Source organism: Pongo abelii, chromosome 11 (assembly GCF_028885655.2).
Source record: "Pongo abelii isolate AG06213 chromosome 11, NHGRI_mPonAbe1-v2.0_pri, whole genome shotgun sequence".
NCBI classification, from domain to species: domain Eukaryota; kingdom Metazoa; phylum Chordata; class Mammalia; order Primates; family Hominidae; genus Pongo; species Pongo abelii.
Genome location: NC_071996.2, coordinates 122,427,710 through 122,451,318, shown reverse-complemented (window position 1 = coordinate 122,451,318; position 23,609 = coordinate 122,427,710). Strand labels below are relative to the sequence as shown.

Below are 23,609 nucleotides of genomic sequence, written 5' to 3'. Positions count from 1 at the left end.
GGATCTGGGGGAGGCAAAAGACACCTGTAGGTGGTAGAGGGATATTTGGGTCCAGGCCAGCAATAGGCTCTGAGGTGGTGGGCCCATGTCTGGCCCCGTGAAATAGTCTATAGATCCTCTCTCAGTCCCTGAGTTCTTTTCAAGAATTATCTCCTGGGCCAGTCACCATTTACTCTGCTTTCGACAGAAACTGCCGGTACACAGGCTGGCAGAGGGCTTTTGACTGCCCGCTCCAAGTGGGGAAAGCTGCCTAGCCATGGCTTCCTGGACATGTTGGGGGAGCTGGGACTGCAGAGTGAGGTCAGGGCACTGCCCTTCTTCCTCTGGCTCCAGGAGGTGAGCATGTACAGCAGGGAGGAGCCGCTGCAGCTGAAGCTGGACACCCACAGAAGCCTCTACTTCAAGCCCACCTGGGTGGGCTGCTCCTCCACCAGCCCCTTCACCTTCCACAACCCCTCGCGTCTGCCCCTGCAGTTCGAGTGGAGGGTCTCTGAGCAGCATCGAAAGCTGCTGGCTGTCCAGCCCTCTAGGGGGCTAATCCAGCCCAATGAGAGACTTGTGAGTGGCTCCCCTCCTGCCGAGTGACGGCAACCTTCACTTCCGTCATCTCTTATTTGTGCCTTTCATAGCCCAGACTTGCCATGTGCAGCCCCCAATTCCATCCACAGTAACTTCCCCCACCTGGCGATGAGGTGTTATTATTACTCCCACCATCCCCCCACCATTTTACAAATAACTGAGGCTTGAGAAGGGGAAGCCATTTACTAAGATCGTAAGTTAGGCCGTGCAGGGCTGGGACTGGAACCAGTGTTTCTGATGCCAGGCCCGAGGGGCATGTCACCTCCCCATCCATGGTCCCCAAAGCTGGGAGGTCATTGGGAGGGTGGGTTGCAGCAGCTGGATTTGGGCCCAAATGGCCAGCCACCAGTGAGGGTGAGGAAGGGGACTGTAGTCACAGTGGGGGTGCTGGCTGGGATTCAAAATAGCAGACCCCTGTCCCTAGTCTAGAGCCTTACAGACGGGTTGGGGAGGCCAAACTTGGGACAAGAAGCACCAGCACAGGCATCTGTAAGAGTCCAGGGGACAGTCCCTTGGGGGGACTAGAGGCCTCATAGCCTGTGGAGTTGGCCTGGAGTGTTGACACCCCGCTCCCACCCTCACTACTGTCTGACCCTGGGCAAGGGACCCCACTTCTCTGAACTTCCAGTTTCTCATCAGAAAATGAGGCATGGAAATAATGCTACTGACCCCTTGGGGATATAGGATTGAGGGGTTTGGGGAGACTCCATACGTGTGCCGTGTACAACACCTGGCACAGGGTAGATTCTGAGAAAGGGCTAACATAGCATGACGCCCTGCCGTGGGGCCTCGGATGGCCAGGTACCCATGGAGGGGCTTCCGAAGGCCACTGCAGGGATCATTTCTGTGACCCCAGACGCTGACGTGGACCTTCAGCCCTTTGGAGGAGACCAAGTACCTGTTTCAAGTGGGGATGTGGGTCTGGGAAGCCGGCCTGTCTCCAAATGCCAACCCTGCTGCCACCACCCACTACATGCTCCGGCTGGTGGGCGTGGGGCTCACCAGCAGCCTCTCTGTGAGTGGGAGGGCTCTGGCAGGAGGGGGCTGGGGGAGGGGCCCGGACAGGTGGGAGGGAAGGCCCCAGGGAACCTCACCCCAAGAGGGCAGGGGATAGGAGCCCTCTGCCCTGGACACCCCAAACTTGCCCTTCCTTGGGGGATGCTCTGAAAATGGGGCTGGGAGAGTGGGGCTGTGGGCCTGGAGGAGCCCCCACTCCGGCTGGCTGACTGTGGCCTCCAGGCAAAGGAAAAGGAGCTGGACTTTGGGAACGTGCTGGTGAACAGCAAGCTGTCCAGGTTCCTTGTCCTCCTGAATGACGGCAACTGCACCCTCTATTACCGCCTCTACCTGGAGCAGGGCAGCCCTGAGGCCGTTGACAACCACCCCCTCGGTACTTGGGCCTGAGCTGGGACTGGGGCCGGGGGAGGTGGGAGGAGGTACTGGTTAAGACCGGTTAACCTGCTGGGCACACTGGCACGCGCCTGTAGTCCCAGCTCTTCAGTAAGCTGAGGTGGGAGTATTGCTTAAGCCCAGGAGTTCCACCCTGCAGTGCATTATGATCACAACTGGGAAGAGCCACTGCCCTCTAGCCTGGGCAACATAGCGAGACCCCACCTCTGAGCCTCAGCTTCCTCATCTGTTAAAAGGGGCACCAGGTGGCACCTACCTCACAGGGCTGCTAGGTGGGGAAAAGTGCTTAGCAGGTGCCAATGACACAAAGTTAAGTGTGGTCCCTCTGACCCAGGCTGGGAGGAGGAGCTCCACTCCCTGTTTCCTGCCTCAGGGCCTGCTGTCCTCCCCTGGTGCCCAGGGGAGGGTATCTACAAAGGAGCAGGAGGAGAAGCTGGGCCTCTTCTACCCACTGACCCTCCGGCATCATCCCTGAGCAGCTCTGCAGCTGGACCGAACAGAGGGGAGCATGCCACCCCGGTCCCAGGACACCATCTGCCTGACTGCCTATCCCAAGCACCGGTCCCAGTACTCCTGGACCATCAGCTACTCTCTCCTTTCCCACAGAGGTACCTAGACTGCCTGGCATAGAGAGTCGGGGCCGGGGAAGTGCAGAATGAAGGGAGAGGGCTGTGTGAGGCAGTGGATGCCGAGAGTCAGGCAGAGCTGGCAGGGTGAGTGGGGCGAGCTGGGGTGTGCCTTTGGTGTCTGGCATAAATGCCACACCCCAGACATGTCTGTCCAGATGAGTGTCCATATGTGCATGTGCCCAGTGCAAAGAGTTAGGAGCTGTGCTGACTTATTGTGAAATGTTAGCCCCCAAGCCTCCCCGGGCCTCATCTTCCTTCTCCATAAAATGGAGTTCTTACTAGCTTGCCCCAGGCAGGTTGGAAGGAGTCCAGGGCAGCACAGAGAGGAAATTAAGAGTGTGGACTGGGGCCAGAGGCTCTGGAACTGGATCCTGGCTCCAGCACTTGTAACCTTAAGAAGTTGCTTCACCTCCCTGTGCTCAGTTTCCACATGTCTCGAATGGGGATAATAAGCTGGGCATGGTGGCTCACACCTGTAATCTCAGCACTTTGGGAAGCTGAGGTGGGAGGATTGGTTGAGGCCAGGAGTTCGAGACCAGCCTGGGCAACATAGCAAGACCCCATCTCTACAAAAATAAAAGTATTAGGTGGGTGTGGTAGCATGCACCTGTAGTCCTAGCTACTCGGGAGGCTGAGGCAGGAGGATTGCTTGAGCCCAGGAGGTAAAGGTTGCAGTGAATAAGCTGTGATTGTGTCGCTGCTCTCCAGCCTGGCAACACAGTGAGACCCTATCTCAAAAATGAAATGAAATTAAATAAATAAATAAAAATGGGGATTGTAATGTCACACAGGCCAGAAAAGGGAAGTGAAGTCACAATACCTGCCACCACTTGCATGAACCTTGAAAACATTATGCTAAGTGAAAAAGGCCAGTCACAAAAAGCCACATATTGAATAATTTCATTTATATGAAATGTCCAGAATAGACAGAGAGAGATAGAAAGTAGATTAGTGGTTGCCTGGGGAGGGTGAATGGGGAGGGATGACTAATTGGTACTAGGCTTCTTTTTGGGATGATGAAAATTTTCTAAAATTAGATAGTGGTGACGGTTGCACAACTCTGTGAATATACAAAAAAAACCTGAATTGTATGTGTTAAAAGGGTAGATTACCCAGTATATAATGGTGTCTCAATAAAGCTGTTATTAAAAATTAGTTTGAAAACAAATGACGGTACACATTAAGTGCAGGCATGCGTATAAGGCACCGAGGACAATGCCCAGTACACAGAAAGTGTCAGACAAGGGCTGGCTGTTGTTGGAAATGCCCTAGAGCCCGAGAGGGGTCCACTGCTCCTGATGAGGGTCCTGGGGCCAACTGCCCAGGACTCCTGCACCTTTAACCTGCATGCCCCCTCCAGGGAAGGTGGGAGGCAAGCCCACTTCTCTCTTCCTCACCCCTCTCCCCAGATAACAAGGCTGGGGAGAAGCAGGAGCTGTGTTGCGTCTCCCTGGTGGCGGTGTACCCCTTGCTTTCCGTCCTGGATGTCAGCTCCATGGGCAGTGCCGAGGGTATCACCCGGAAGCACCTGTGGCGCCTCTTCTCTCTGGATCTGCTTAACAGTTACTTGGAGCGTGACCCCACCCCCTGTGAGCTCACCTACAAGGTGCCCACCCGGCACAGGTGAGCTGAGCCTGGGGTGGGGGTGGGGGCTGGGGGCAGGGCCTATCTAGGGATGTTCTTGGAGCTTTCTGCCCAGACCCCCAGAACCAGGAAACTGTTTCCCATCTCTTTGAGGGAAGAGCTCCCCAGTTCTTGCCCATCCCTGGAGGGGCCCAGGGAAGGGAGGAATTGGCTTGAGGTCTGAAGAGCCAGCCCACCCTTGCCCCTGAGTCCCAGATTCTCCAGTTCCCACCTGGAGGGAGGGAAGTACCCAAGCCATTCCTAGGAGGGCCCTGCCCTGGCCCCATCCCCATCTCTGAACCCCTTTCTCTGTTCCACACAGCATGAGCCAGATCCCCCCCGTCCTCACCCCTTTAAGGCTTGACTTCAATTTCGGGGCCGCACCATTCAAGGCCCCACCTTCTGTGGTATTCCTGGCCCTGAAGAACAGCGGAGTGGTGTCCCTGGACTGGTATGGCTTGAAGGGGGCCACTGGGGGGCCTGGGAGACAAGTGCCTAGAAGCTGAAGGAGAACAAGAGCTGCACTCTCTTGCCCGTGGTGGCCTGGCTGCTTGCCGTCTGTGAAGAGTGGACCTCGCATTGACGGCTGTGGAGGCCAGAGTGGGACTGGGGTTGCCAGCAGGACTTGGGGCCTGTCACTGGCTGAGACGCGGTGATAGGCTCAGAAGTGGTGGGACTGCCCCGATGGAGCCTGGGCATAGTGGCCTTAATAACTTAACAAATGAGACACATTCACTGGGCATCTGCTGCATGCCAGGACCTGCGCTTTACAAGCCTTTTCTCCTCCAATCCTGTGGGAAACTCATCCTCTCTAGACTCTTTCACAGACAGGGAGGCTGAGGGTCAGCAAGGTTAAGGACTCAGCGAAGACCATTCAGCCATGAATGGACGGAGCCAGGTTCAAAGCCGGGTTTGTCCAGTCCAGAGCCCTTGCCTACCCCAGTTAGTCAGCAAGCCCTTGCCTACCCCAGTTAGTCAGCAAGAAGGCTGAGTTGTTTCTACATAGTACGCACTGCCTCGGTGCTGGGGCCCGCCTGACAGAGCCCCAGCTTAGTGGAGGATGGGCCTGAATGGGGGCAAGTTGAGGGTCTCTGGTGGGGAAGGACAGGGACCTGCTGCTGGGGACAGAGCTGCCCCGGAGGGTCCTGGCTGAGGGGCTTTTCTCCTCCAGGGGCTCAGAACTTGTGCCCAGCAAACATCCTGCTTCCGTGCATGGACTTTTCCTCCCTCCACCATGTGCCTTGGTTTCCTAGTAAACTCCTTTTGATGACTTCCAACTTTGCTTGGCTAAAGAGAGGTGAAAAAAAAAGTGTCCCCATCTGGGTCAGACTTGGCAGAGGGATCCAGGGGTCTGGGCCAGGGCATGGCAGTGAGTGGGGGAGAATGAAAATATGCAGGTGGGGGCTTCTGTGATCAGGAACTCGCTGGCCTGAGCAGAGAGAGCCTTGGGGAATGTGGAGTGAGAGGGGTGGGCTCTGCATCATCGGGTGGGCACTAGCAGCCCCTCACTCTCTTACTGTCCCCTTTCTCCTCCATGGTGGAGGAAGATGGGGAAACTAGCTCTTTAGAGGGCTCCTGTCTGAGAAGGGCCAGAACTGTGAGTAACTGAGGGCTTCTAGCCCTGAATGACTGGGAAGCTTGGCAGAGCTGCCAGCCTGGTGGGGAAGGCCGGGGCCTGCCTTGAGCTCCAGACCTGCCATTCACTGGGCTCTTTGAATGGGCCCGGAGCCAGGCCCTACAGGGCTCCAGGGAGAGGGGTGGGGGCAGAAAAAGCGGTGTTGGCCTGTGTCCTGGCGTGGACCGCGCGCCGGTGTTTGTGTAGGAGCAACCAGCTCACACTCTCTGTGGAGAGGGTCCAGGCTGCTGGAAACAGAGGCGGGGGAAACCCAGGCAGCATGCCCGGCCAGCCGGGCCCATCCATCAGGAGATCATCTGAGGTGCAGGAAGGCAGTCCGTGCCTCTTCCAGGATTCTAAGCAGATTGACTCTCCTATGCTTTTTTGTTGTTGTATTTCCTTTCAATTTCTTAGAAGGCTATTTTTGAAAATTCTTGTCCGTCTCTTCTGAGCTCATAAAGAACAGACGGAGGGTTTTATTCCTGCCAAGGCCTGTCAGAGAGGGCCAGGAGGCAGCAGCAGGCAGGAACCCCAAGTGGGAGGGGGAGCTCCAGGGGAAGCAGGGAACCGTGCAGCTGCCCCACTCCCTCCACGCCTTCTCCCTTTCGCGCCTCTGCTTTACCTGGCCCTGGCCTTCGTAGGGTCTTGCGTTTAAGGGGAGATTCTTTTCAGATGTCAAATATGCTGGTTAACGTCATTTGTTCATTCATCCAGTCTTTAATTCATTGGCCACACCTTTACTGGGTGCTTCCTAAATGCTGGCTCTGGGCTGGTCTTCAGGATGGAAATGTGGATGGGCCCAGTCCCTTCCTTTCAGGTGCTGCAGACTAGCCTCCTGTTGTGGGGTCATATGTGCTGGGAAGGAGGTGTGTGCAGAATTTCAGAAGGGCTTCCTGGAGAAAGCTACAACTAAGCTAGACCCACAGCCTGGCGGGAAAAGGCAGAAAGGTTGTGAAGCGCCTTCCAGACAGAGGGCCTGGTGTGTACACCACATGGCTGGAGCAGCGAGTGGGAGAGAGTGGAGAGTCTCAGATGAGGCTGAGGAGGCAGGCAGGGGCCAGGACATACAGGGCCTTAGAATCCTCCTTCAGAGAGTTTGGACTTCTTCCGGAGGACATCATGGGATAGGCATTGGGGAGTTAGGAGCAAAGACAGGATCAGCTTTCAAGACCTGTCACACTGGTCTCTGGAGGAGAATGGGTTAGCAGCTTGAGGCAAGAGGACAGATTGGGAGGCTGTTGTGGTCCTCCAGATAGAGGGGTGCAAGATGGTATAGAAGCCCACACTAGAGGGCTGGAAAGGAAAGGGGTTGGAATTATTTAGGAGGGACACTGGGTCAGGCATGGTGGCTCATGCCTGTAATCTCAGCACTTTGGGAGGCCGAGGTGGGAAGATCACTTGAGGTCAGGAGTTTGAGACAGCCTGGCCAACATGGTGAAACTCTGTCTCTACTAAAAATACAAAAATTAGCCAGATGTGGTGGTGCACACCTGTAATCCCAGCTACTCAGGAGGCTGAGGCAGGAGAATTGCTTAAACCTGGGAGGTGGAGGTTGCAGTGAGCCGAGATTGCACCACTGCACTCTAGCCTGGGTGACAGAGTGAGACTGTCTCAAAAAAAAAAAAAAAAAGAGGGAGACTGGACCAGGGCAGAAGGCAGTGAGGACAAAGGAGAGGCTGAAATATTAAAGGACCCCAAACTAGCAAGGTCTCCAATTTTGCCGCTGCTCAATATCCCCAATAAAATGACAACAGTGGTTTACTCACTTGTAACAAGTCAGACAACATAGGAGCTATGGGAAAAAAGTAAGAAGCTCCACAGCCCCCTCTCCAAGTCCAGCTGCTAGGGTGATGAGGATTCGGAATGTGCCTTTCACACTCAGCATTTGCACAACATACAGACATGCACACATTTACAGAGCGGTTCTCTTTCTTTTTTTTACAGTAACGGCCCAGTACTATACCTGTTACTTTCAGGAATAATGATGCTTTCACTCAGCATTATATCAATAACATCTCCTTTAGATCAATACATATATCTAACTCATTCTTTTAAATAGCTGTATAATATGCCACAGTATGGATGGACTTTAAATCGTTCAATCACTCCTTTATTGGAAACTCCAAGTGTTCCCAGCTGCTTTTTTTCATGACCACTACAAAGAAAGTGGCGATAGACATCCACACAAAGGTGTGCGTTGCGTGCACATATGCATGCACACATATGTGCTTTTATTCCGACAAATTGGTTTCCCAAACAGAGACTTCTGGGTCAAAGGGCATATGCTGCCAAAATTCCATCCAAGAGGTTGAGCAGTTCCCTCTCCATCCACCTCTGTTTGAGTCTGTTCTTTCTAAACCTGCCAGTGTTGAATGTTACTATTTTTCATGCTTCAGATGTGAAAAAATTTAAGACTGGTTCCTTCTGAGAGTTTGGACTTAGGCCTCCCTGACTCCCACTGAGGCTTCCAGGTGCGTGTTGCACTTTCTTTCAGGTGCGTGTTGCACTTTCTCTCAGGTGCGTGTTGCACTTTCTCTCAGGTGCGTGTTGCACTTTCTCTCAGGTGTGTGTTGCATGCTTTGTTTCAGGTGCATGTTGCGTGCTTCCTCTCAGGTGCGTGTTGCGCATTTTCTCTCAGGTGTGCGTTGTGTGCCTTCTCTCAGGTGTGTGTTGCGCATTTTCTCTCAGGTGTGCGTTGTGTGCCTTCTCTCAGGTGTGTGTTGCGCATTTTCTCTCAGGTGTGTGTTGTGCGCTTTCTCTCAGGTGTGTGTTGTGTGCTTTCTCTCAGGTGTGTGTTGCATGCCTTCTTTCAGGTGCGTGTTGCGCACTTCCTGTCAGGTGTGTGTCGCGTGCATTCTCCTCAGGTGTGTGTTGTGTGCTTCCTTTCAGGCGTGTGATGCGTGCATTCTCCTCAGGTGCGTGTTGTGTGCTTTCTCTCAGGTGTGCGTTGTGCGTTTTCTCTCAGGTGTGTGTTGCGTGCATTCTCCTCAGGTGTGTGTTGTGCGCTTCCTCTCAGGTGTGTGATGCGTGCATGCTCCTCAGGTGCGTGTTGTGCGCTTTCTCTCAGGTGTGTGTTGCGCGCATTCTCCTCAGGTGTGTGTTGTGCACTTCCTCTCAGGTGTGGGATGCGTGCACTCTCCTCAGGTGCGTGTTGTGTGCTTTCTCTCAGGTGTGTGTTGTGCGCTTTCTCTCAGGTGTGTGTTGTGCACATTCTCCTCAGGTGTGTGTTGTGCGCTTTCTCTCAGGTGCGCGTTGCACGCTTTCTCTCAGGTGTGTGTTGCGTGCATTCTCCTAAGGTGTGTGTTGCATGCTTTCTCTCAGGTGTGCATTGCGCGCTTTCTCTCAGGTGTGTGTTGTGTGCTTTCTCTCAGGTGTGTGTTGTGTGCTTTCTCTCAGGTGTGTGTTGTGCACATTCTCATCAGTTGTGTGCTGTGCACTTTCTCTCAGGTGTGTGTTGTGCGCTTTCTCTCAGGTGCGTGTTGCGCGCTTTCTCTCAGGTGTGTGTTGTGCGCATTCTCATCAGTTGTGTGCTGTGCACTTTCTCTCAGGTGTGTGTTGTGCGCTTTCTCTCAGGTGTGTGTTGCATGCTTTGTTTCAGGTGCGTGTTGCGTGCTTCCTCTCAGGTGCGTGTTGCGTGCTTCCTCTCAGGTGCGTGTTGCGTGCTTCCTCTCAGGTGCGTGTTGCACATTTTCTCTCAGGTGTGTGTTGCATGCCTTCTTTCAGGTGCGTGTTGTGCACTTCCTGTCAGGTGTGTGTTGTGCACATTCTCCTAAGGTGTGTGTTGCATGCTTTCTCTCAGGTGCGTGTTGCGCGCTTTCTCTCAGGTGTGTGTTGTGTGCATTCTCGTCAGTTGTGTGCTGCGCACTGTCTCTCAGGTGTGTGTTGTGTGCTTTCTCTCAGGTGTGTGTTGCATGCATTCTCCTCAGGTGTGTGTTGCGTGCTTTCTCTCAGGTGTGTGTCACACACATTCTCCTCAAGTGTGTGTTGTGTGCTTTCTCTCAGGTGTGTGTTGCACGCATTCTCTTCAGGTGTGTGTTGCGCACATTCTCCTCAGGTGTGTGTTGCGCACTTCCTCTCAGGTGTGTGTTGCATGCTTTCTCTCAGGTGTGTGTTGCACACATTCTCCTCAGGTGTGTGTTGCGTGCATTCTCCTCAGGTGTGTGTTGCGCGCATTCTCCTCAGGTGTGTGTTGCGCACTTCCTCTCAGGTGTGTGTTGCGTGCATTCTCCTCAGGTCCTGAGGTGTCCTCAGGTGGGTGTTGTGCGCTTCCTCTCAGGTGTGTGTTGCATGCTTTCTCTCAGGTGCGTGTTGCGCGCTTTCTCTCAGGTGTGTGTTGTGTGCATTCTCGTCAGTTGTGTGCTGCGCACTGTCTCTCAGGTGTGTGTTGTGCGCTTTCTCTCAGGTGTGTGTTGCATGCATTCTCCTCAGGTGTGTGTTGCGTGCTTTCTCTCAGGTGTGTGTCACACACATTATCCTCAAGTGTGTGTTGTGTGCTTTCTCTCAGGTGTGTGTTGCGCGCATTCTCCTCAGGTGTGTGTTGCGCACTTCCTCTCAGGTGTGTGTTGCGTGCATTCTCCTCAGGTCCTGAGGTGTCCTCAGGTGTGTGTTGTGCGCTTCCTCTCAGGTGTGTGTTGCCTGCATTCTCCTCAGGTGTGTGTTGTGCATTTTCTCTCAGGTGTGCTTTGTGTGCTTTCTCTCAGGTATGTGTTGTGTGCATTCTCCTCAGGTGTGTGTTGTGTGCTTTCTCTCAGGTGTGCATTGTGTGCTTCCTCTCAGATGTGTGTTGCATGCATTCTCCTCAGGTGTGTGTTGTGTGCTTTCTCTCAGGTGTGCATTGTGCACTTTCTTTCAGGTGTGTGTTGCATGCATTCTCCTCAGGTGTGTGTTGCGTGCTTTCTCTCAGATATGCATTGTGCTCTTCCTCTCAGGTGTGTGTTGTGCACATTCTCCTCAGGTGTGTGTTGCGTGCTTTCTCTCAGGTGTGCGTTGCACACTTTCTCTCAGGTGTATGTTGCACACTTTCTTTTCCTTTTCTGGATGCTCCCTGTCGTATCCTCTACCCAGTTTGCAGCTGGAACCAGTTCTGTGCCATCTCCAAGAGTGAAATGGGTTCTTCTTTCAGATTGTGACCTCAGGACCCTTTGTCACTAGTTTTGTCGGCTACTTAAGGTGCATTATCTACTTTACCGCAGTCCTAGGCATGTCGGGGCATTAACTCTGTGCACAGCCTTGCTTCTGTTTCAAGAGTGCCAGCCCTGCTGGGGCATCTGTTCTCCACCCTGTGTCCAAGTTGGCCTGGACACCCCACTCCCTGGGGCTGCTGGTTGGTGCTGCCAGCCTTCCTAGGTGTCCCAAATGGCCCTTTCCCAAGAGCTTTGTCACAGAAGGGTTCATGGCCAGCTTAAAGGGGCCCCCATATTCAAGCAACACCTTGACTCCTGGTATACACAGTGGAGGCCCCACTCTTCACTTCTTGAGTCACCATGGCCCAGAGTCTATTCCTGGGTTTTGGGGCCATTATGAAACGAGAATCCACAACAGCCACATTTGCTCAGGCACACATGGGACAGTTTGCCAAATGGGGGCATGAAGTGCAGGAGTCATGGAAGAAGCCTCCACCTGCCCATCAGGATCTCAGAGCCCCTGCCTCTCTGTTCTGCGTGACCAGTTTCTTTGTATGGCTTTGCACCCCTCTCCCAGGGCCTTCCTCTTTCCAAGTGACCAGCGGATCGACGTGGAGCTCTGGGCAGAGCAAGCAGAGTTGAATCCCACTGAGCTCCACCAGATGCGCGTGCAGGACAATTGCATCTTCTCCATCAGCCCCAAGGCCGGGAGCCTGAGTCCCGGGCAGGAGCAGATGGTGGAGTTAAAATACAGGTGTTCCCCACCCCCCAAGCCCCCTGCACTTCCAGTCATAGAGACCCCTACCCCTAGCGTTTCATTGTGTGACTCCAGGGCACCCCAAATGGCCATTCTCTGGGAGGACCACCTTGTCACCTGCAGAGGAGGTCTAATTTCCTTCTCGCCCCATCCCAACTCAAGGGCGAGTTGCTCCCAGGGGCTGGCCAGCTCAAAGCCACAGAAATGTCATGTCCATTTGCTCTCCTACTTGTACCAGGGCTCCAGAACTCACTCCCAGACTTATCTGTTTCTTTCTAGCCACCTGTTCATCGGTACTGATCACCTCCCAGTGCTCTTCAAGGTGTCCCATGGCCGGGAGATCCTGGTGAGGCCCCAGCACCCTGGCCCTACCCTAGTTTCAGGCTGGAGGAGGGGGCTGGCTGGACAGGAGCAGGGAGCTGTGTTCTCCTGGGGAACTGGGGTCCAGATCTCCGCTGGCTGTGTCAGTTCCTCCCGGGGAACTTTTATTTCCAGCTAAATTTCATAGGTGTGACAGTGAAGCCGGAGCAGAAGTATGTGCACTTCACCTCTACTACCCACCAGTTCATCCCTGTTCCCATTGGTGACACACTACCCCCACAGCAGGTCAGTGGTCCACGTTGTCCTGTTGACCAAGAAGGCCTAAATGTTGATCTCTAGGTATGAGTGTCAGCCCTTGAGAGGGTGACAAAGACATGGCCCTCTGGAAGCCCTTGAGGGGCTGGGCCAGCAGGTTGAACCCCCAGACTGGGCAACTGGGAGAGACTTGAAGGGAGAGGCTAAAGTGTCCTGGTGCCTGGTGCTAAGCCCTTTGCCAGGCCCAGTTCCAATTAAAAAATGAGGATTTTTTTTTCCTTTAGCAAAATGTTCTTCAAACTTCTTTGACCATGAACCATACTAATATATTTGATGTTATATATGCTTATACCCCAGTATATACATAAACATACAACCAAAGTAGAATTATCACAAATTGATAATTATACTACTACATGCAAAGTATACTGATATTTTCTTTTTTATTCTATTCTGTCCAATTTTTTAAATGCTGGACATGACCCACAACATTGATTTAGATCTGCTCACCAGTAGGTCTTAGCCACAATTTGAAAATCACTGCTCCAAAAAGGATGTCCTTCTGGAATGTGAAGAACTAGAATGTGAATTCTTGGGAAGCTTTAGACCTTTCTTTCTTTACTGATTGAAGGCAATACGGTTTCCTTGCTCTGGAAATGTACACTGGTAATCTCCAAGAGGGGGACATAATATTTTCCCAAACGTTTCACAGCTGTGCAATTTCTAATCATTTAGAAGCCCATGTGTTTCTGAGCAGGGGCCTCCAGCCATTCAGCCTAGAGGCCAAGGCTTCCTGGATCTAGAGGGGAGTCTCCTATCCCCAACTCTGTTCACTTCCATACACACCCGCTACCCCTCTGCCTTCCCAGCAGCCCCACTAGGGGCTATGACAGTGAAGCTGGTTTGAGCTACTGGGAATACATAGTGCCATTTGCTAAAAGGAGATAAACTGGGAGCAGGAATAGGCTTTAGAATGAAGAGTTTGGTCCTGGCCAAGTTTGAGATGCTAATGAGAAAACCAAGAGGGCTTGTCAGGTAGAAGGTGGACACCAAGTGTCTTAGTCCATTCTGGCTGCTAAAACAAGTTACCATAGATTGGGTGGCTTATAAAGACCACAAATTTATTATAATTTATTGTAATTTAATTTATTATAATTTATCTTAATTAAAAAGGCTGGGAAGCCCAAGATCAAGACATGGGCAGATTTGGTGTCTGGTGGGGGCCCACTTCCTGGTTCGGTGGCTTCTTGCTGTGTCCTCACATGGTGGAGGGAGCAAACGAGCTTCCACAGGCCTCTTTTATAAGGGCACTAATCCCACTCATGAGGGCTCCGCCCTTGTGGCCGAATCATCTCCTGATCATCTCTTAATACTATTGTATTGAGGATTAGGTTTCAACATATGGATTTTGTGGGGACACAAGCATTCAACCCATAGTACCAGGTCTGGGGCTCAAAGGGTGGTCCAGGCTAGAGAAATAGAGTCAGCATGCTCAGGAGTGAGTGCTCAGAAAGGGGAAAAGGGGCTGGGACTGAATCCAGATGGACTCTATTCTCTCTGGCTTCAATTTTCTCATCTCTAAAAGGAAGGATTGGATCAGAAGATCTCTGGTTTCTTCTAGGACATTCTATGATTCCCAACCTTTGGAGTTGGTCTTTAGTCCCTCAGACCTTTCCGCCCCCTTACTTGCCTTTAAGCAGAACTCCCTTGGCCAGGCACAGTGGCTCAAGCCTGTAATCCCAGCAATGTGGGAGGCCAAGGTGGGAGGATTGCTTGAGGTCACGAGTTCAAGACCAGCCTGGCCAACACAGTGAGACCCCCATCTCTAAAAATATATATATATTTGAAGCAGTTGTGTGTGGTAGTGCATGCCTGTGGTCCTAGCTACTTGGCAGGCTGAGGTAGAAAGATTGCTTGAGCCCAGGAGGTTGAGGCAGCAGCGAGCCATGATTATGCCACTGCATTCCAGCCTGGGTGACAAAGTGAGACCTTGTCTCAAAAAAAAAAAAAAAAAAACTTGATGAAGTTAAATTGAAGACAAATAAAATAAGCTGCTCCTTTACAAATAAGATTACAGATTATCCTAAAATATCACCAGCTGAACATACAGTTACATACTTCTTGGGTGATCAAGCCACATGGGAGCTCACAGACTCAAAGGGTGACATCATGGAGATCAGCCTGCCCTCCCACAGTGGGCACAGCATCCCAGGCTTTCTGGTTTGCAGTGCTGAGCTGATGTGGCAATTTTCCTATTCCTGCCCCCTGCAGATTTATGAGCTGTATAATGGTGGCTCAGTGCCCGTGACATATGAGGTCCAGACCGATGTCCTGTCACAGGTTCAGGAAAAAAATTTTGATCACCCCATCTTTTGCTGCCTCAACCCCAAAGGGGAGATCCAGCCAGGCAGCACTGCACGGGTCTTGTGGATCTTCTCACCTATCGAGGCCAAGACCTACACGGTGAGCAGCAACCTGGATGACGTGGGAGGCGGGGTAGTGCTGGCTTCCTCAGCAGGCCTCCCTTTGACCAGTCCCTATCCCCACCCTCGTAACTCCCCAGGTGGACGTGCCCATACACATCCTGGGATGGAACTCGGCCCTCATCCACTTCCAGGGAGTGGGCTACGACCCCCATATGATGGGGGACACAGCCCCATTCCACAACATCTCCTCGTGGGACAACAGTTCCATACACTCTAGGCTGGTGGTGCCTGGACAGGTGGGGAAAGGGGAGCTAGGAAGGCCTGAGGCCTTGGGGGAGAGCCTCAGAGCCCAGGGTGGCCAGACAGAAGGATGGGGAGGCTGTGAGGGACATGAGATGTAGTTGAGGAGGGACAGAGGCAGAGATGAGGCCTTGGAACTCACCCTCCTCCAGATTCAGGAGGCGGCACCAGCTCCATGAGAGGTCTACCCTGCCACCTAGTGCCCACAGGTGTTGCTGCTCAAACCGCTCCACCTGCCTCAGGGCCCTCCATCCCACCCTCTTCACTGGGATGAGGATGTCAAAAGATGGCATAGGAGTGGGGGCGTTGAAAGGTGTCAAAAGGGCCAGGCGCAGTGGTCTCAATTTTCTGACCTCGTGATCCACCCGCCTTGGCCTCTCAAAGTGCTGGGATTACAGGAATGAGCCACCACGCCTGGCCGGTTCTTATTTCTTTACCTCCGCTCTCCACCCACAGAATGTCTTCCTGTCCCAGTCTCATATTTCCCTGGGAAACATACCTGTGCAGAGCAAGTGCAGCCGCCTGCTCTTCCTCAACAACATCTCCAAGAATGAGGAAATTGCCTTCTCCTGGCAGCCAAGTCCTCTAGATTTTGGGGAGGTGAGAGTCCCCTGAGCCCTGGAACCTCCATCAGAGCTCCAGACCATCCAACCCCACCTGATCCCATCCCATACCACCCCACTCCATCCCATGCCACCCCACAAAACCCCACCCCATCCCATCCCACCCTACTCCATCCCATCCCACCCTATCCCACCCCACTCCATCCCATTCCATCCCATCCCACCCCACCCCACCCCACCCCATCCCATCCCATCCCATCCCATTTTGTCCCATCCCATCTTGTCCCATCCCATCCCATCTTGTCCCATCTCATCTTATCCTGTCCCATCTCATCCCATCCTATTCCATGCCATCCTATCCAATTCCATCCCTGTGAATCTCCAGAGACTCCTTCCCCAAATCAACAGGTGTCTGTGAGTCCCATGATAGGGGTGGTGGCTCCTGAAGAGACGGTCCCATTTGTGGTGACCTTGAGGGCCTCTGTGCACGCCAGCTTCTACAGTGTAGACCTGGTATGCAAGGTAGGAGCCAGCCCCAGGGGTAAAGTGGGATGGAGGCATGGCTCCCAATGCTGGGGTGGGGTGAGATGGGCTGTGAGATCCCCAGACCCCAGCAAAAGGCAGAAGTCAGCCCTTGGAAGGGAGAAGGCCCACAGCGTAGGCCCAGGGCAAGCTCCAGACCTTGGCCTTCTCTCTCTCTCTGTCCTGGGCCATAGCTGTACTCACAGCAGCTAATGAGGCAGTATCACAAGGAGCTGCAGGAGTGGAAGGATGAGAAGGAGCGGCAGGAAGTGGAGTTCACCATCACCGACAGGAAAGTGAAGGTGAGGAGGGCTGAGTAGATCTCAAACACCCAGATCTTTCTGACTGGCCTTACCAGAGGGGACAGAGGTAGTGGGCCAAGGTGGCCCTCCAGGCCAAACCAGCCAGCCTGCCCTAAGAGATTAGATTTCATTCACTGGACTCAGCTTAGCATCTCCACAGCCATGCAGAGAGGCTCTCTGGGTAGAGAAGGCTGGCTGTCCATTCCCTGCCTCGTGTAGCCAGCATTTAATGAGTGGCTACTGTGTGCTGCACACTGGAGATTCAGGGGAGACAAGCAGAGCTCACCTTTTTTTTTTTTTTGAGACAGAGTCTCGCTCTGTCACCCGGGCTAGAGTGCAGTGGCTTACTGTAATCTCCACCTCCCAGGTTCAAGCAATTCTCCTGCCTCAGCCTCCTAAGTAGCTGGGACTACAGGCGCCCACCACTATACCTGACTAATTTTTGTATTTTTAGTAGAGATGAGGTTTCACCATGTTGGCCAGGCTGGTCTCGAACTCCTGACCTTAGGTGATCTGACCACCTCAGCCTCCCAAAGTGCTGAGATTACAGGCGTTAGCCACTGTGTCCAGCCTAGAGTTTACCTTCTGATGGAAGACACTGTGGCTTTGGGGGCAGGCTCTGGAGACAGATTGCCCAGGTTTCATTCCTGGAGTTAATGATTTCTAGCTCTGTGAGCTCAGTCAACCTATGTAACATCTCAGTTCCTTCAGCTGTAAGAAGTGGGGGTGGGTACTGTGACATGTGGGATTTGCTTCAATATAATCCAGAGGTGGGGCACAGCTGGGACCAGACTGGCTATGAGGTGCTAGTTGTTGAAGCTGGGCAATGGGCAACGGAGAATTCTTTGTAGCATCCCCTCCACTTTTGTATATGTTTGAAATTTTCCATATTAAAAAGGTTAAAGATAAAAGTCTAGGCTGGGCATGGTGGCTCACTCCTGTAATCCCAGCACTTTGGGAGGCCAAGGTGGGCGGGTCACCTGAGGTCAGAAGTTTGAGACCTGCCTGGCCAACATGGTGAAACCCCGTCTCTACTAAAAATACAAAAATTAGCTGGCCATGATGGCGGGTTCCTGTAATCCCAGCTACTTGGGAGGCTGAGGCACGAGAATCACTTGAACCCGGGAGGCGGAGGTTGCAGTGAGCGGAGATCATACCACTGCACTCCAGCCTGGGCAACAGAGCGAGACTCTGTCTCAAAAAAAAAAAAAGATAAAAGTCTAAAAATATTTTTTAATGTGAGTGAGATATCTGCTTTGTAACGTTGTTGTGAGGATTAAGTGAGTTAATACCGGTAAAGTGCCTAGAACAGTGCCTGGCACCCAGGAAGCGCTCACTGAATGGGAGCTATTAGTATGTGTTTTGGGAGGGGGAGGGTCTGATAATAAACACGAGACAACACTTCCATCTTGGTTCCTCCCCCAATTTCACAACCTTCCTGCGCTGGTATTCTTGCTACTCAATCACCTTGGTGTCTGCCACACTGAACCCCCAGGGAGTCACTGCTCCCCTCTGAAGCTGTGGCCCAACTGTGGATACAAATTACTTCCTAAGGCCAGGTGCAGTGGCTCACACCTATAATCCTAGTGCTTTGGGTGGCCAAGGCATGAGGATTGCTTGAGCCTAGGAGATCAAAACCAGCCTTGGACAACATAGTGAGACCCTGCACTACAGAAATAAAATTTTAAAAATTAGCTGGGTATGGTGGCTCACACCTGTAGTCCCAGCTACTTGGGAGGCTGAGTTGGGAGAATCACTTGAGTGCAGGAGTTTGAGGCTGCAGTGAGCTATGATGGGGTCACTCCACTCCAACCTGGGTGACAGAGTGAGACCCTGTCTAAAAACAACAACAACAACAACAAAAAAAAACTCTTCTTAGGGGCATGAGAGAAGAAATTTCTGAATTAAATCTTAATGAGGGAGACTGATTTCTCACCTCACTGAACCACAAAGCTCCAGGGCACCAGGGCAAGCACCTTTGGAGCTGCCCGCCTACATTTGATGGCATTTCCTTCACTCAGGAAACCAGAATTTCCTGGTCTGCAGGCAGCACTTCTCTAGGGAAGATTCTAGAGGAAAAGGTGACTGGGAATTGGGCAGGACCAAGAGGGCAGCGAGAGGATCAAAATGGGGGAGTCTTTTTAGGCCTCTCACATCTTTTTTTTGTTTGTTTGTTTGTTTGTTTGTTTGAGACAGAGTCTCACTGTGTCGCCCAGGCTGGAGCACAGTGGCACCATCTTGGCTCACTGCAACCTCCGCCTCCTAGGTTCAAGCAATTCTTCAGCCTCAGCCTCCCGAGCAGCTGAGACTACAGACACTTGCTACCACATCTGGCTAATTTTTGTATTTTTAGTAGAGATGGGCTTTCGCCATGTTGGCCAGGCAGGTCTCGAACTTCTGACCTCAGGTGATCCGCCCACTTTGGCCTCCCAAAGTGCTGGGATTACAGGTGTGAGGCACCACCCTCGGTCGGGCCTCTTGTATCTTAAGCAAGGATCTCTCTTCTTCCACAGAAGAGAACGTGCTGCACAGCCTGTGAACCTGCGAGGAAGTACACGGTGAGGTGGCGAGCCCCAGGCCCATCTTCTTGGGACAACTTGGGAGGGTCCTTGCTTACTCCCAGAGAGACCTCCAACCCCTGGACCAGCCTCCCAGAAAGGAGGGATGAAAGTGCCAATGAGTGGGGTCACACGTTTATGTGGCCCAAAGAGACTGATGGGGGAACTAGGTCAAGGGACCCCACTGGTGATGTGAGTGTGGTGCCCAAACCCTTGTCATCCGTGTCCCTCCCTTCCCAAAGACGCTGCCTCCCATCAAGAACCAGCAGTCTGTCAGCCGGCCTGCCAGCTGGAAACTGCAGACCCCAAAGGAGGAGGTTTCCTGGCCCTGCCCCCAGCCACCCTCGCCAGGCATGCTCTGCCTGGGCCTTACTGCCCGAGCCCATGCCACGGACTACTTTCTGGCTGAATTCTTCTCAGAGTTTCCCTGCCACTTTTTGCACCGGTAAGCTCTTGGGAAGGCAGGGGTCACCTTCCTCTTCTCTCTGTCCCCTCTTCCACTCCAGAGCAGGGGCTGCCCAGACCCAACCCATGGTGAGGGGTGGAGCATGGGCAGTGGCAGTGGGACTCATTGAGCGCCTCTGGGCCCAGGATGCCCCATTACTGCTTAGGCCCTTTTGAGAGGGGGACAAAGCAGCCAGAGCCCCCTGGGGAACACACCTAGGCAGCCCCTACCCCTCTTTGTTCCTTCTTTTTCCAACTGGGAGTCTCTCTAGCTCCTGCGCTAACTGAGTTTGAGCTTGGTTCTCTGAACCCAGTAGCACTACATTTGGGTTAAAGCTGGGAGTACCTGAAACTCATCTGTGTCCTCATCACTGGGCAGCTACCACCACTGCTTGTGCCCCCAACCCCAGCATGGTGGCTTGCCCAGGCCACTCAGAATGTCATGGCTGCCACAGGGAGCTGCCAAAGAGGAAGGCCCCCAGGGAAGAGTCAGAGACTTCTGAGGAAAAATCCCCTAACAAGTGGGGCCCCGTCTCCAAGCAGAAGCAGCAGCTCCTGGTTGACATTCTCACCACCATAATCAGGTACCAGCTCACACCCTGGGCCCTCATTGCCACCTTCGCATCCCTCCAGCTCATTCAGCCAGAGCCCCTTACGTTCCAGCACTCTTCCTTTCTTGAGAAATAGAACTTGGTGGGGCACGGAGATTCTTGCCTGTAATTCCAACACTTTGGGAGGCAGAAGTGCGAGGATGGCTTGAGCCCAGCAGTTTGAGACCAGTCTGGGCAACATAGCAAGACCCCATCTCTACAAAAAATACAAAAATTAGCTGGACATGGTGGTGCATGCCTGTAGTCCTAGCTACTTGGGAGGCTGAGGTGCGAGGATTGCTTGAGACCATTAATTAGCTTAATTACTGGGAGGTTGAGGCTGCTGTGAGCCGTGATCACATCACTGTACTCCAGCCTGGGAGACAGAGTGAGACCTTGTCTCAAAAAAAGAAAAGAAAAGAGAAAGAAAGAAAGAGACAAAGAGAGAAAGAGAGAAAGAGAGAGAGAGAAAGAGAAAGAAAGAAAGAAAGAAAAGAGGAGAGAAAGAGCCAGAAAGAAAGAGAGAAATAGAGAGAGAGAGAGAGAAAAGAAAAAAAGAAACAGAACTTCTTTGCAAGATCCCGCCACAGTTCCCCCCCCCCGCCCCAGGACAGTGGGGCTCTGATGGAGCTGGCTGGAGGGATTCTCAGGTCTGGATCCTGAGTTCTGCCCCATTCCAGGGTTGGCAGATGAGTCTGGAGCCAGTCCACTATCTCCCCAGGGTTCTTGCCCATCATGCGTGTGAATCTGACCTGCCCTGCCTCCACCATACCATGTTCGCTTCTAAAAATCCATGAGGCTCAAAGATGTCTTCCTTGAAAGAAGGGACAGGAGGAACAAGTGACCAAGGGGTCCCCTCTCCCCACCTAGCAGCCCCTTTCCCACCTAGCACCTAGCTCTGAAGCCAGAGCTTCCCAGGGGCTTCAGACCCCCTCAGCAAGGGGCTTCTCCTTCTCCCTGCCACCTAGGGGCCTGCTGGAAGACAAGAACTTCCATGAGGCTGTGGACCAAAGCCTGGTGGAGCAGGTGCCGTACTTCCGCCAGTTCTGGAATGAGCAGTCAACTAAGTTCATGGACCAGAAAAACAGCCTGTACTTCATGCCAATCCTGCCTGTACCCTCCAGCAGCTGGGAGGATGGGAAGGGCAAGCAGCTGAAGGAAGACAGACCAGAGCACTATCCAGGGTTGGAGAAGAAGGAAGAGGGGGAGGAGGAGGAGAAGTGTGAAGAAGAAGAAGAAGAGTTGGAGGAGGAAGAGGAGGAAGAAGAGGAGACAGAAGAGGAGGAGTTGGGCAAGGAGGAGATAGAGGAGAAGGAGGAGGAGAGGGATGAGAAGGAAGAGAAAGTGAGCTGGGCAGGCATCGGGCCCACACCACAGCCTGAGTCCCAGGAGTCCATGCAATGGCAGTGGCAACAGCAGCTGAAAGTCATGGTGAAGGAGGAGCAAGAACAGGAGGAGAAGGAGGCCATCAGAAGGTGAGCAGCCAGGCCCCAGTGAGGATGGGAGGGAGGCGAAGTGCAGAAGGTTCCTAGGAGGCAGTGGGATGGCCAAGGATGGCCGCTGCCTGTATGCACATCTCATCCTAATTCAGTGCTTAGTGAGGTCATGTTGGTAGCTTACGACCTCTGTGGGAGTATCCGCCCGGCACCAACGCTGAACTTTATTCTTTTTTCTCTGAGAACTGGTTGTTGACATTTACCAACTTACCAGGAGAATTGTTATAGTCTGCAAAGTCTTGTAAATGGGCTTCTAGAGCCAGAAAAGGACCACCCGTCTTGCAGGTGGGACTTCCCACCGGGGCTGCCCTACAGATGATTTATGTCGTTGCAGGGATTCCCTAGGCCCCACCCAGTCCCTTCTTCGCCCTCTCATCACTTCCCTACCTTTCTCTAAACTTGGCCCTGAGATGCCTACTACATCGCCTGGGTTTGAATCCCACCCCTTAAACCAGCAGCATATTTAGCAACTTGGAATCTTTTAGCCACACTTGGAACGTCCGTAACATTGAAACAAGGATGCCCCATAGTGTAGTGGATGAGGGGAGTCGAATGGGAATCTCCGTAGAACTCGCGGCACACTGTACCGCACGGACAGGCGAGCGAGGAGGCGCGCGGGCACTGCGGCCGCGCTCATGCTAGCCCCCGCCCCCTCGCAGGCTCCCGGCCTTCGCCAACCTGCAGGAGGCGCTGCTGGAGAACGTGATCCAGAACATCCTGGTGGAGGCGAGCCGCGGGGAGGTGGTACTCACCTCGCGGCCACGCGTCATCGCCCTGCCGCCGTTCTGCGTGCCCAGGTAGGGGCGCCGGGGCCAGCGGCCGCGCAGACCGCGCGAGAGGGGCCACGGGGGCAGCCAGGCTCTGCCTGAAGCCTCGCCCCCACGCCTACCTGGGACTTTTTGTCTTCCAGGATTCCGACCCCGGACACGCTGCTGCCGACGCAGCAAGCAGAGGTACTCCACCCGGTGGTGCCACTTCCTACCGACCTTCCGTAAATGCCCGCGCCCAGCCTCTCCGACATGCCGCCCTAGGTCACGCCTGGCCCCCTCTCCACCGCCAGTAAAAGCATCTAGTCTTTTTTCTAGATCTACCTTGACTTTATTTCCCCGACGAGGGGGAAACGCGCGCGCGAGCTCTGAGAGGGAAGGATGGCAGGGAGCAGCCCGGGCGGACTGCAGAGGCGCGGCGGGAACTTAGGGCCCGGGAGGATGCACCTCTCCGCCCACACTGCAGCTGGACTGAGACCTGGCCGCTAGCTGCCGGCCGCTGGACCGGGTCTGGCCAGTGGAGGGCGCTCCGGGCGGGGCCTGGCTGGCCTTTGCCCCAGCGTAGCTTGGTGCACAGTAACTGAGTGCCAGGCCTGGCCAGCGAAGCAGGTGTCCACTGGGCAGGGCGGCCACCCCTCACCTTTCCGCGCCGCGCCTGCTCGGAGGCTCAGCACCCCCAGGGCCAGCCCCTTAGCATTTGCCGAGCTCCGAGTGCTCAAGAGGCTGGGGAGGAAGAACTGAGGCACGCCGCGGAAGGCCAGGAACTAGGCTGGGGCGGGTCGAGGTCACCACTGGATTTCGGGCCACAGACCCTGCTAAGCGACTCCCACTGTGAATCAGTCCTCAGATGAGGATGGATACCCACCTCGCGGTTCCTCCTGACCCCCGCCCGGGAGCTTCTGTCCTCTGCTTCTCGGCTCCTCCCTCCCAGAGGCAGGTGGGTGGAAAAGTGACATCTGGTGTTGTTCCAGAGGCGCCCAGGTCCCCAGCACCCTCCCCTCCGCCCCCGCCACCAAGGCCTCGGAGAAGCTCCGGTCTCAGAGCCCGGGCGGGGGAGGGAGGGGGCGCTCCGCCTCCATGAGTCAATATTTGCCCCGAGCAAACGGGCGCCTGGACAGGTGTGAGTGTGTGTGTCTGGGGGCGGGGACCGAACAGGCAGTATAAGAGCACACTGAGCCCGGGCTCCGGGACAAGCTCCAAGGCGTGGGCTGGGGACGAAGCCAAGCTAGGCTGGGCCGGGCGGAGGGGCCAGGAAAGCCGGGAGGAGGGTGGCTGGGAAGGGAGGGGCGGGCCAGGTGCGCACCTGCGGTGTTCGCCGCGGCCGCCGAC

At 53.8% G+C, this 23,609-nt stretch overlaps 1 protein-coding gene across 1 annotated transcript in view; it reads left to right on the top strand.

Moving 5' to 3' along the window:
- CFAP65 (cilia and flagella associated protein 65) overlaps window positions 1-22,597 on the top strand; it is a 40,355-nt gene extending 17,758 nt beyond the window's left edge. Inside the window, exons 16-35 of the mRNA XM_054549852.2 lie at window positions 334-558; window positions 1,436-1,594; window positions 1,819-1,969; window positions 2,469-2,597; window positions 4,028-4,241; window positions 4,564-4,692; window positions 11,557-11,733; window positions 12,016-12,082; window positions 12,232-12,342; window positions 14,584-14,775; window positions 14,876-15,034; window positions 15,495-15,638; window positions 16,010-16,123; window positions 16,318-16,425; window positions 18,939-18,983; window positions 19,226-19,428; window positions 19,883-20,011; window positions 20,986-21,492; window positions 22,173-22,310; window positions 22,424-22,597. Of these exons, the coding sequence (XP_054405827.1) occupies window positions 334-558; window positions 1,436-1,594; window positions 1,819-1,969; window positions 2,469-2,597; window positions 4,028-4,241; window positions 4,564-4,692; window positions 11,557-11,733; window positions 12,016-12,082; window positions 12,232-12,342; window positions 14,584-14,775; window positions 14,876-15,034; window positions 15,495-15,638; window positions 16,010-16,123; window positions 16,318-16,425; window positions 18,939-18,983; window positions 19,226-19,428; window positions 19,883-20,011; window positions 20,986-21,492; window positions 22,173-22,310; window positions 22,424-22,508 (3,186 nt within the window). The 3' untranslated portion in view covers window positions 22,509-22,597. The remainder of the gene's footprint in view (window positions 1-333; window positions 559-1,435; window positions 1,595-1,818; window positions 1,970-2,468; window positions 2,598-4,027; window positions 4,242-4,563; window positions 4,693-11,556; window positions 11,734-12,015; window positions 12,083-12,231; window positions 12,343-14,583; window positions 14,776-14,875; window positions 15,035-15,494; window positions 15,639-16,009; window positions 16,124-16,317; window positions 16,426-18,938; window positions 18,984-19,225; window positions 19,429-19,882; window positions 20,012-20,985; window positions 21,493-22,172; window positions 22,311-22,423) is intronic.
- Window positions 22,598-23,609: the final 1,012 nt, after the last annotated feature.